The following is a 12,183-nucleotide window of genomic DNA, read 5'->3' on the forward strand; positions in this document are numbered from 1 at the left end:
TTTATTTTGAAGTGATTGTACTTGGGTGTCGGTGTGTTGATCTGGCAGACTGCGGTGTGTGTGTTGATCATGACAGGAGAGGATTTAGCACCTCTGTGATTGGTAAAATGTGATTTTGTGACATTGTACAGCATTTATAATGTGATTATTCGGTGATTTCCATCATAAAGTTGTAAAGTGGGGTGTTTTAAATTATACATTTGTACTCGGATAAATGTCTGATGTGTGTAATATGCTACAGCTAACAGCTCATGTCACCTTTACAAACTTCTGACAGAGTAATAAACTTTATAAACTCAGAGCAAATCTGCCTTAAAACTCCATTAATGACACTTTATGTTTTTATCAGATAAAGTAGTCTGCATTTGTGCATGATGCATATAGGCTTATTAAAAATACACCTAATATATTTTACATGTACAAATTAATGTACAAAATATATACACGCATTATATGTGTGTAAAACATTTTGCTATTGTACAAAGGTACACGAGTACAAAGGTATTTTCAGGTGTATATACGTGTTTGAAATAATATTACATAATTGGAGTTACTTTCACTTTTTATTTCTTACCATGCTAAGAATATAACTTGATATTTAACTCAAATGTTTATGTTTACAGTTTGGGCAGCTCTGATGTGGTAGCCTTTAATATAAGATTGAGTAAACATGAGTAAGTAAATTTGATCATTTTATACTAAATCACCATTCAGCATTTTATCTACTAAATATTATGATGTCATGCTTTTGAAACAGGTGCGTTAATGGACCAATCAGATCGTTCTCCATTAAAGCGCTTTGTGCTGGCCAAAAAGAAGATCGGCGAAGTCTTTGAACAGCTTTTAACTTATGTACAGGAGGGCTCAGAGTTTGTAAAAGGTATGAAATTACTTTAAAATACAAAAAAGAAGTGTTGATATTTGCATACATGTATATTTTATGTGTGTATATCTGTATCAACAGAAACCTGTTCAAATGAGTCGTTGGAGAATATTGCAAACAGAAGTCAGTTGGATGAAATCGAGACGTTTACAAGCAAACTGTCCACTATTAAAGAGGTGTTAGCTCGCAGACACATGAAGGTTGCCTTCTTCGGCAGGTGAGTTTCATTAGCATTGGGTAAAATGATTCATTTAAGTGTCAGTTTAAATCTCATCTCCTCGTGTCTGTATTTAATAGAACAAGCAATGGTAAGAGCAGCGTTATAAACGCCATGCTGCATGACCGCGTGCTACCCAGTGGCATCGGTCACACGACCAACTGCTTTCTGAGCGTGGAGGGGACGGATGAGGACAAAGCTTATCTGAAGACTGACGGTTCTGAGGAGGAGAAGAGCATCAAGGTACTGGTGACAGTTCATGTCAACTGCAAGATACACTTTTACAGTCTTCTATTCTTGGTTAAAATCAAAGTTATGTTTGTCCAATAAGATGTTTACACGAGAATGCTCAAATGTCCCATATTACCATCTAAAGGGACATATTGAAAGTGACTCTATTTTTTTGCAGACAGTAAATCAGTTGGCCCATGCGTTACACATGGATGAGAGTTTGGACGCTGGCTGTCTTGTCAAAGTGTTTTGGCCCAAGACAAAGTGTGCTCTGCTCAGAGATGACCTGGTTTTGATGGACAGGTACAAATCCCTGAACTCAGCTGACTCTGATATGTCACGCTGGGTAATATAGATTAGAGTTAAGTGATTGTAGACACTGAAAGATGGTGGTAATTTTGTCATAATAAAATTTTTGTTGTCATCAAGCTTGCCGACAACTTTAGATTTTGAGATGGATGGAAGGTGATTTAAAGAGACTGTTTGACTCTGATCTGTTTTTACTTTCAGTCCTGGTACTGATGTCACCACACAGCTGGACAGCTGGATCGATAAGTTCTGTCTGGACGCTGATGTGTTTGTGCTGGTGGCAAATTCTGAATCTACACTAATGAATACAGTGAGTTGTGGACTGACACAGAACGACAGTGTTTGATTCTGAAGCACCACATTACAGAGAGGTTAATGGTAGATTAGTAAAGCTGTCAGATATTAAAGGATTAGTCAATTTTCTTAAAAAAATAAAAGTCCAGATAATTTACTCACCACCATGTCATCCAAAATGTCTTTCTTTGTTCATTCGAGAAGAAATTATGTTTTTTGAGGAAAACATTCCAGGATTTTTCTAATTTTAATGGACTTTAATAGAGAAGTTGTGGTTTAAAAGTGCATATTTTTTATTTTTCTTGCAAAAAATGACAATCGTTTCGCTAGATAAGACCCTTATGCCTCGTTTGGGATCGTTTAGATTCCTTTAAAACTGCAATTTAAAACTGCATTAAAACTGTTAAGTGTTGGGGTCCATTAAGTAAGGAATAATTGACGACGGGCCATTGAATTATAAGAAAATAATGAGCACCCAAGGTGCAATGCGGCACGACGCGACAAGTTAGGTGTGCGGTTATCAGAAATTAATGCATACCCATGGAACATTTCTCAGCCAATCGGAATACAGCACTCAACAGACCCGTGGTATAAAGTCCATTAAAAAAGGGCAAAATCCTGGAATTTTTCCTCAAAAAACATAATTTCTTCTCAACTGAACAAAGAAAGACATCAACATTTTGGATGACATGGTGGTGAGTAAATTATCTGGATTTTTTAAAGAAAAGTGACTAATCCTTTAATCCGACATATAGGGTTGCTGTGTGATGTCATGTATTGAGTCTGAGCTGGACTGCAGGTTTACTGCTGAGCTAAAAGAGGAAGGTATGAGGAGGAGGAGGAGGAGGGTCTCTTAGTCTTTGTTTGTGTGCAGATGAAACAATGTAGGTCTGTATTTAGAGTAGGGTTGCAAAGGGGTGGAAATATCTGGAAAATTTCCATGGGAACTTAATCTTTGGAATGTTGAAAATATATGGAAATTTTGGGAAATGTATAAACATTGATAAACATTTTGTTTGGTCATAAGCAGACAAATGCATGCAATGTAATACAAATTTGAAATAATCCTGAAACCTAAAGCTGTGGATTTATTTGATCAAATATCCTTCAGAAATCATCCCAATATTAAGGATTTCTGAAAGATTTTTGATTAAATAAATACATGCCGGATAAGCACAAGAGACTTTTTTTAAAACATTAAAAATAATAATGTGTCCAAACGTTTGGGTGGTGCAGTGAATCTGTATGATGTAGAAAAATGGCTAGCAGAATGTAGACGAAAGATCATCACAGCTTGAGCTAGATACATGATAGCTAGCCTTATAAATATTTAATGAAATAGTGCTGGCCTACATTTAGATATCTGATTAACTGGCTTCAAGAAATTGTCTGTGCATGTTATGTAAGAATGCAAGTACATAAAGCGGGTGTGGCCTCAATGGTTTTTAGTAAACAGTGTTCTGTGTGCATGTGAATGAAGAATGTGCAGGGGAGAAGTTCAACTGAAATTGCATTGAATCTTGTTGTTTTAAACAAAAAATTCTGCTAAAAGATTTTTTTTAACTAGTTTTCTGTTGTAGGCAACTCTGCAATTTGTTAAAATTCCCAGTTTATTCCTATTAATTCCTGTTTAGTTCCATATATTCATGATAATTCCCATGGAAAGTGCAACCCTAATTTAGAGCAGTCACAGGTCAAGATCAGTTTCTATCACTGAGGCACGCATACCTTGTAAATGATCTCTGCTTTTTGTTTTGTGTTAGTTGTGGAAATGAAGCCCTAGGCTAGAGCATTTTATGACATGTATTTGTATTGGGCGGAGAAAATGTTTGTCACACTGTGGAATGACTTGTTTCTCTTGTACTGCTAGTTAGCTATTAGTAAGGGTCAGTGTGTTTTCTGTAAACCATCAGCATGTGTGTTTGTTTCCATTTCTCTCGTAATGACCTCGACCTTTCTGTTCTCAAAGGAGAAACATTTCTTCCACAAAGTCAATGAACGCCTGTCAAAGCCTAATATCTTCATCCTGAACAATCGCTGGGACGCGTCTGCTTCCGAACCCGAGTACATGGAGGATGTGAGTGTTTCTGATGTCCCTCATAGCTCAAGCACATTGAAATGAAATGACATGACGTTAATCTTGCACTGTTGAACATCTCAGGTGCGGAAGCAGCACACAGACAGGTGCGTGAACTTCCTGGTGGAGGAACTGAAGGTTGTGGACCATCGCCAGGCGCCCAATCGCATTTTCTTTGTGTCTGCAAAGGAGGTGCTGAACTCACGCATGCAGCGGGCGCAGGGTATGCCAGAGACGGGTAAGGGCAGGTCATGCCAGGCTGCATGTGGCAGCGCCAGCTGCTCGATGACAGCATGTGTGAATGCATTGTTTTATGAACTCTATACAGTATATTATTTGCAGGTGTGCCGTGTCATGTATCAGATTATCAGTATATGATACAGATTTGATATGAAATGCTGATCATGTCCAACTGATTAATAATATCCCTGTGTGCAGAGACAACATCAAATGAACTGATCATGTGACCTCTTTTGTCATCTCTTATTGGTTGGCTCGTATGACATAATTCAAAATATGCTGCAAGAAATTGAGATGCTTTGTGTGTTTTTACAGGGGGCGCTCTTGCTGAAGGGTTTGAAGAGCGAATGAAGGAGTTCCAGAACTTTGAAAGATCATTTGAGGCAAGTCAGAGACGATCAGATCAGATTTCAGCTGAAAGACATCCAGCAATTTTAAAGGCTGTTTTTAGGTCCAGGTTAATTGTGTTTAAAAGTCTTATCTAGTGCAGAGTTGTTTGTCAGTTATCATTGTAGCTGTATGAGAAAGGAATAAGAGAGGAGATCTGGATGACTGACTGTGTTTATAGTAAGCAGTGGGTGAAACACTTTACAGGTCTTCATCTGAATCAACTCTTTAGTGAGACGTCAGGCGAAGAAGTCATGAGATTGTTTTCTTGCTCAACAGATCATTTAAGTGCTCAAACATTTGTGTAGTTTTCGTATGAACAGTTTTTTAGCTAGTAACACTGGAAGACTAGAGGATTATTAACTAGCATTAGTTATTTCAGATACTTGGACACATATGGAGGCATTATTCTTCTGTATCTCTTAAAGAAATGTTTAGGTCATGTTTCTTCTGAAAAACAATAAGAGAATTTTTTTTTACATTTTGAGGTTTTCAAGCGTATAATGCAAGATATAGTTTCCCATTGTTCTCATGATTTTGTGGTGAAATCCAAGTGAGACATGTTGTTGAGATTGTGTATTGATATGATGGAGTGTGATATGTGAATCACAGCGTTGGTGAAGTGTACTCGTATTCATCATCAGTCGTTGAGCCAGCGGCCGCTTTTATTCTTCAATCTGTGTGTTCATTGCTGAAGTCTAGATTTACTGAGGCGAGGACACTTTATACTTGAGTTCAGTTTGAAGTTTTGTTTCATCTTTCTGCTCCTTCAGTATGGAGAAAGTTATTTTGCAGCATATCAGTTTGTTTGTGTTTAAAGATCATTATTTTGTTATTTTTAAGTATCCTGCACATGAATGCTTTCTAAGCTTGTTTTAGTTTTCTCCTCACACTTTGTTTTATTGTCCTGTTTGTGTTTTATTTTCATGTTACTGTGAGCTGGTTTGAGGAGCTGTTGACGGAGAGGTTCAGAAATGCTGCGGTTTTTTATCTTTATTTCAGTGGTTTAATTTCTCTGCCGCAGTATGTCTGAATCTTCAACTCTCAGGTCTGTTTCACACACGTCTGCAGGGGTCACGTGTCACCAGGTTACATGCGTATGCAGTGCGGTGTTGTGAACTACAGGTCGATTGCTGAACTTGAGTCTGTGACAAACACACAAACTCTTTATATTAAGTCAGTCTAACAGGATACAAGTCAGCGACACATTTAACATTAGTCAGGTTGATTACAAATGTGATTTTTTTTTCTTGATGACTTTTTTCTTGGCTCAGTCTGTAGCTGGGTTTTTTCCATCCAAGTAAATCTTTTCGAAATTTGCCTAAAAAGAAAAACAAAGAAACGGGTGCTAAGAAATTAGGTGCGTTTCCATCAAGTTGTTTGAGTGAATGATGGTGATATTGGTAACCTAATAACAGTAAATAAAACAAGGCATGCTTAGAAAATGGAGATAGGACTGCATTTGGTTAGGATTGGGCAAGTTATTAATTAACTAGCAGTGCAGCTTTTAATTGCCAAACTAAATGCTGTGCACAGAAGAAGGAATGCAGAGTTTTTGATGCGGGCACTAACAGCAAGGGCATTACGATGACGTCGAGCACCATATATGATAAAGACAACATCAGCTGATACAGCTAGACCATCATTCACGTGGGTTTAATGTTTAATGTTCACATTTACTCTTTTTCGCATAAGTCCAAAACCACCTCAAGCGAGCATAACCATTTTTGCGAATTAAGGGATTTTTATAAGTTTCCATCACTCGTTTCTGTCAGTCATATGGCCTCTTGGCGGTCCTTGGCCATTCAATGCTGCCATAGTTCCCAGCAGTGATGCGCTGGTCAATGTATAAACAACCCGCACACGACCGATGTTTTCAACTAACCCGCCCGCAACTCGGACCACAAAAAATCACTGGTTCCCAGACCTTCAGTATGAAAATTACATATTGTGTCAGATTAAACAACTACAGTCAGGATTCACTTAAGACACGCAGTGAAAAATTGGCATTGAAAATTGTAGACATAGTAGTTTTTGTCACTGACCTTACTGCATAAGCATTTGTAGGAGTTTCCCTTTCAGATGCAAAATTTATTGAAGGAGAGGATTTAAATGAATTACGTGACATAATTGAACAATATATATTAGATTTTATGACCAAGTAGTTTGTATTATTTCTGTTTCCAATAAATATTTTGTAAGGTTGCAACTAACAATTATTGTCATAATCGATTAATCGGGCGATTATTTTCGATTAATTGACTAATCGGATAAAAACATAAATCTTTACTCAATTAGATTTTTCACTTATAGCTAAATAAGGCATTAAATGAGGGTATTCACGTGTAGAAGTGAACTTTTAAAAGTGCAAAAGCCGCACACACTGCAAATAATGATTTTCAGTAAAAATATCTAAAAATTCTTAAATTAAGATGCTTTTTCTTGATGAGCAAAACAACCAAAGAAAATAAGTCTAGTTTTTGGTGCAAAAATATCGGGCTTAAGTGATTTTGTGCATATTAAAACCGATGATTAGTTTGTGGTTCAATACTATTTTTATGAAAACCCAACAACTATTAAACAAATACAAACTCACTTATATTAAAGGACGAAATTAAACCTTTATTAACCTGCATTCATTTGTGCTTCTGTCATTGTCCTGTCAGGGATGCCAGATCTGCATAACAAAACCATTCAAACTTAGTCCAAAATCATCCCAATGATTACTTACCGCCCAAATACCAACAACTAATGAACCAAATCCTTCAATATCTAACCCGCATGTGATGCCACAGACCAACAAATCGATTATGAAATTCGTTAACAACAAATGTCTTATTGATTTTATCGATTAGTTGTTGCAGCCCTATTATTTTGTATGGCAAGGAGTATTTTAGCCCCGCTGCAGACGACGTTAAATGTGTGAAACAGGACTCAAGTCAGTCAGCTCCGATCACAGTAGCGTGTGTGTTTGTTTATGTGGACTCGCAGGAGTGTATCTCGCATTCAGCAGTGAAAACAAAGTTTGAGCAGCACACCATCAGAGCCAAGCAGATCACTGAAACTGTCAAAAACATCATGGATCAAATCAACATCACCGCTGCTGAAAAGAGGTGCGTACACTTCTCTCTCTTTATACTCATACAGCTGCAGGACCGCTCATCACATCACCAGAGAGAAGATCTTACTGAAGAGTATACACACGTTCATATCTGTATATAAGTGATGTATTTCGATCATGGGTGTCCCCTTTAATAAAGCTTTCATCATCACCTGTATAGTCACATGTGCTGTATCTGATCTCAGGGTCGTCTCTCTGGAGGAGAGAGAGTATCTGATCGACCGACTCGATTTCGTCCGCAATCAACTCAATCTGCTCATCCAGGACATCAAGAAGAGGATCAAGCTCATCACAGAGGAGGTGGAAAACAAGGTAAACCAAAAACATTTACTCTAGTGGGCCTAAAAAAAATGCTTGAGCGGTAACTTCAGGTCAATGACTGAAGAAAATTAGCAAGTTATTGAAACTGTAAACATTTCACATCCTGTTTAATGACACAACGGTTTGTTGCAGTGATTATGTAGAGTAACTTGTTTTTCCTTTTCTGCGTGTCTCTCAGGTGTCAAGCGCGATGGCAGAAGAGATCTGCCGACTCTCTGTGATCATAGATGAGTTTCGTTCAGATTTCCACCCGTCACCTCACGTGCTCATGATGTACAAATCTGTGAGTTTCAGATTTAATGTCCAAATCAGTTGTGTTCTGAGTAGGGCTGCATAACGATTAATATATATGATATAAAAATGTATAAACACATGTAAATATTGCTTAAATATATACAGCGGGGAAATAAGTATTTGACACATCAGCATTTTTATCAGTAAGGGGATTTCTAAGTGGGCTTTTGACACAAAATTTCCACCAGATGTAGCCATCAAGCCAAATATTAAATTCATACAAAGAAATCAGAACATTTAAGTATACAAGTTGGGTCATAATAAATAAAGTGAAATGACACAGGGAATAAGTATTGAACACACTATTTAATACTTTGTAGAAAAGCCTTTGTTGGTTATTACAGCTTCTTGTATGGAGAGACTAGTCGTCTGCATTGCTCAGGAGTGATTCTGGCCCATTCTTCCACACAAATGCTCTTTAAATCTTGAAGGTTCCTTTGCTCTCTTTTAGGGACTTTGATCTTCAGTTCTTTCAAAAGATTTTCTTCAACAACTTGATTTTCTTTCTTTGAAACCACTTCATTGTTTTCTTGGCCTTGTGTTTGGGATCATTGTCTTGTGGAAATGTCCAACCTCTTTTTATTTTCAGCTTTCTGGTAGATGGCAGCAGATTTTTATCCTGAATGTCCCGGTACATTTCTCCATTCATCCTGCCTTCAATAATATGAAGTCTGCCAGTACTGCCTTGCTGATAAGCAGCCCCAAACCATAATTCTTCCACTCCCAAACTTAACTGTTAGTATGTTTTTTTAGGGGTCGTGGGCAGTGCCATTTCTTCTCCAAACATGGTGTGTAGAATGACTGCCAAAAAGTTCAATTTTGCTTACAATTATCTGACCATACTATAGTCTCCCAATAATCCACAGGCTTCTCCAAATGCTCTTTCGCAAACTTTAATCGAGCCTCAACATGCTTTTTGTTCACCAATGGAGTCTTGCGTGCATGGATGCCATGGCGATTCAGTGCATTGCTTAGTTTTGTTTGAAACAACAGTACCTGCTGATGCAAGGTCTTCCTGAAGTTCTGCTCCAGTGGTTCTTGGCTCTCCTGATTATTCTTTGGAGTCCTCGGACAGGGATCTTACCTGAAGCACCTGATCATGGCCGGTTTATGGTGAAGCGATGCACTTTCCATTTCCAGATAATGGCCCCCACAGTGCTCACAGGAACATTCAGCATTTTGGAAATGCGCCTGTAACCATTCGCCCATTTAGCGATAAGATTATGAAGATCTTGCTTTTACCCATCATGAAGTCTTTCCTGTGTGCCTCCTGGGTAATGAGAAGCCTTTATAGGCCATCAATTAGGACTAAAGCAGCTGATATTAATTAATACTGATAGGGTCAGGGTTTCTCTCTCAATACTGACAAATTTCAGGTGATCTCCTGGCTTTCTATGCCATTTTGCACCTTGTTATCTTCATGTGTTCAATACTTATTCCCTGTGTTATTTCGCTTTATTTATTATGACTCAACTTGTATACTTAAATGTTCTGATTTCTTTGTATGAATTCAATATTTGGCTTGATGGCTACATCTGGTGGAAATTTTGTGTCAATAGCCAACTTAGAAATCCCCTTACTGATGAACATCTAAAGTGTTCAGATCTGTTTGTAATGCTATGAATTTGTCTGATCAGGCTTGTACATAAACTGTGTGATGTTAATGTCAGATTGAGATCCTGACTGAACTCTTTTCTTCTTGAAGAATCTTCTGGGCCACATCGAGCAGGGCATGGGCAAGAATTTGGCCTACCGCTGCTCTGATGCAGTCAATGCGACCGTGCAGTCCTCTCAGCAAGACATGATCGGTATGTCCAAAAGATTTCAACAGTGTGTATGACAATCCTGTTCATAGATAAAGTCTGATAGTGAGTGAGGTGTTATTGATATAATCCTCCTGTCTTTCATCACTCCACACTTACTGGGCTTTATTTAGTGATAATGACTGTTAACCACCATGTGATCAGTTTAGAGTATGCAGTGATATGAGTGTACGGCTAATGAGTTTCTTCTGTCTTTGTTTCAGAATTACTGAAGCCTCTGCTGCCCTCTTCTGTTCAGGATCAGATCCACACGTTCATCCCCAGCAGAAAGTTTGAGCTCAGCTATGATCTGAACTGTGCTACTCTCTGTTCAGACTTTCAGGAGAACATTGAGTTTCAGTTCTCCTGGGGCTGGACCGCTCTGGTCCACCGCTTCCTGGGACCGGTTAATGCCAAACGTGCCTTAATGCTGGTGGATCACAACTTACAGGTACATCTCTCACATCAAGTGAAGACTAAAACATGAGTTATTAAACTTATTAGATAGTTTTATAGAGCATGTCTTTAGTATGTATTTAGTGCACATTGGCTCAATTCTTACAATGTATGGAAGTAGAAACTCTTTTTAACATATGAGTCCTGTAAGCTGCTTTGATTTATTCATGTCAGTAATGATGGTTTTGTTCATCAGCTGACTGGACCGAGTACACCATCAGCCCCAGCGGTGGTTCAGTCTCCGATGTCTACAGCTCCTGCAGGTCAAGCTCAGAATCAAGCAGCACTGACACAAGAAGAGCTCATGATGTCCATGATGACCAACCTGGCGTCTGTCACCTCACGCACATCCATGAGCGTCATCATTGTTGGAGGAGTGGTGAGAATTGGCTCAATACTTTATTTTGTTCTGTGTTTGTCTCTGGACTTTTAGGAAGGTCATTGACATGGCATCATCCTCCGTCTAAACCAATGCATGATTGTATCAAAGAATTTGCAATTTGCCCAAAATAATGAGAATTTGCTTTTATGTTGTGCTCATCTGACTTGATGATGTGAAGGTTGAACAAAATGTTTTGAAAAATTAATATATCTCTCAAAGTGAACATTTAAGATTGCCTTCCCTTCAATATCATAGTGATTGTGATTTGTGTGGACTTTATGCACATCTGATATTTGAATCACACTGAATTTGAATCATAAATTGAGTGATGTGTAAATCAGCAGACTTTCATTGATATTCATACTCGTGTTAGGTGTGGCGGACGGTGGGTTGGCGTCTGATCGCTGTCTCCATGAGTCTCTATGGGATGCTGTATCTGTATGAGAGACTCACCTGGACCACCAAAGCCAAAGAGCGAGCTTTGAAGAAACAGTTTGTGGATTATGCCACTGACAGACTGAAAATGATCATCAGTTTTACCAGCTCAAACTGCAGTCATCAGGTTCAGCAGTAAGTTTTCACCGGCCGTGTTAGTTAAGTTTGTTTTAAAATCACGTTTTCTTACAGTTTTTGTTTTGAAATGACACTGCAGTTATTGCTTTCAATGCATCTCTTGCAATGCATTCACACCAATGACAACCATTTATAGCATCTTTTTTTGAGTCGTTATCTACACTAAACACTGATGATGCGTGTTAAAGCATTTTGTGTTTGTCTGATAAAGGGAGATGGCCAGCACATTCGCACGACTCTGTCAGCAGGTTGATATCACACAGAAAGACTTAGAGACTGAAATTAAACGCCTCACAACCAAGATCCAACAGCTGGAGACTGTACAGAACCGCTCCAAAGTGCTCAGGTCAGTCCACAGCGTCTTCTGGATTTCAACTTGATTTATTCAGTTAGAATAGTCAACTAGTCTTTCTTTTTTACTTAAGTTTATACTTTTTTAGGAGGGTGTTTAAATGCTATTTCATGCTTTCTGACTTATTAACACCGTTCAAGAGTTGTAATCTTCATGCTAAACAAATGCAAAGTGCCAAAAAACAGTTTAGCGTGTGTATTTCTGGGCCAAACTCACGCCTCCTCTTTCCTACAAGTTTCGGAAA

The 12,183-nt window shown here is 38.3% G+C and overlaps 1 protein-coding gene across 1 annotated transcript in view; it reads left to right on the plus strand.

The window, feature by feature from the left end:
• mfn1b (mitofusin 1b) overlaps positions 1–12,183 on the plus strand; it is a 14,747-nt gene continuing 2,564 nt past the window's right edge. Inside the window, exons 1-18 of the mRNA XM_055184037.2 lie at positions 1–102; positions 624–674; positions 758–880; positions 965–1,100; positions 1,181–1,343; positions 1,510–1,634; positions 1,842–1,950; positions 3,904–4,011; positions 4,096–4,249; positions 4,567–4,634; positions 7,630–7,751; positions 7,945–8,071; positions 8,259–8,363; positions 10,080–10,182; positions 10,401–10,627; positions 10,829–11,011; positions 11,388–11,584; positions 11,799–11,933. Coding sequence (XP_055040012.2) covers positions 671–674; positions 758–880; positions 965–1,100; positions 1,181–1,343; positions 1,510–1,634; positions 1,842–1,950; positions 3,904–4,011; positions 4,096–4,249; positions 4,567–4,634; positions 7,630–7,751; positions 7,945–8,071; positions 8,259–8,363; positions 10,080–10,182; positions 10,401–10,627; positions 10,829–11,011; positions 11,388–11,584; positions 11,799–11,933 — 2,189 coding nt within the window. The 5' untranslated portion in view covers positions 1–102; positions 624–670. The remainder of the gene's footprint in view (positions 103–623; positions 675–757; positions 881–964; positions 1,101–1,180; positions 1,344–1,509; positions 1,635–1,841; positions 1,951–3,903; positions 4,012–4,095; positions 4,250–4,566; positions 4,635–7,629; positions 7,752–7,944; positions 8,072–8,258; positions 8,364–10,079; positions 10,183–10,400; positions 10,628–10,828; positions 11,012–11,387; positions 11,585–11,798; positions 11,934–12,183) is intronic.

Source organism: Misgurnus anguillicaudatus, chromosome 14 (genome assembly GCF_027580225.2).
Source record: "Misgurnus anguillicaudatus chromosome 14, ASM2758022v2, whole genome shotgun sequence".
NCBI classification, from domain to species: domain Eukaryota; kingdom Metazoa; phylum Chordata; class Actinopteri; order Cypriniformes; family Cobitidae; genus Misgurnus; species Misgurnus anguillicaudatus.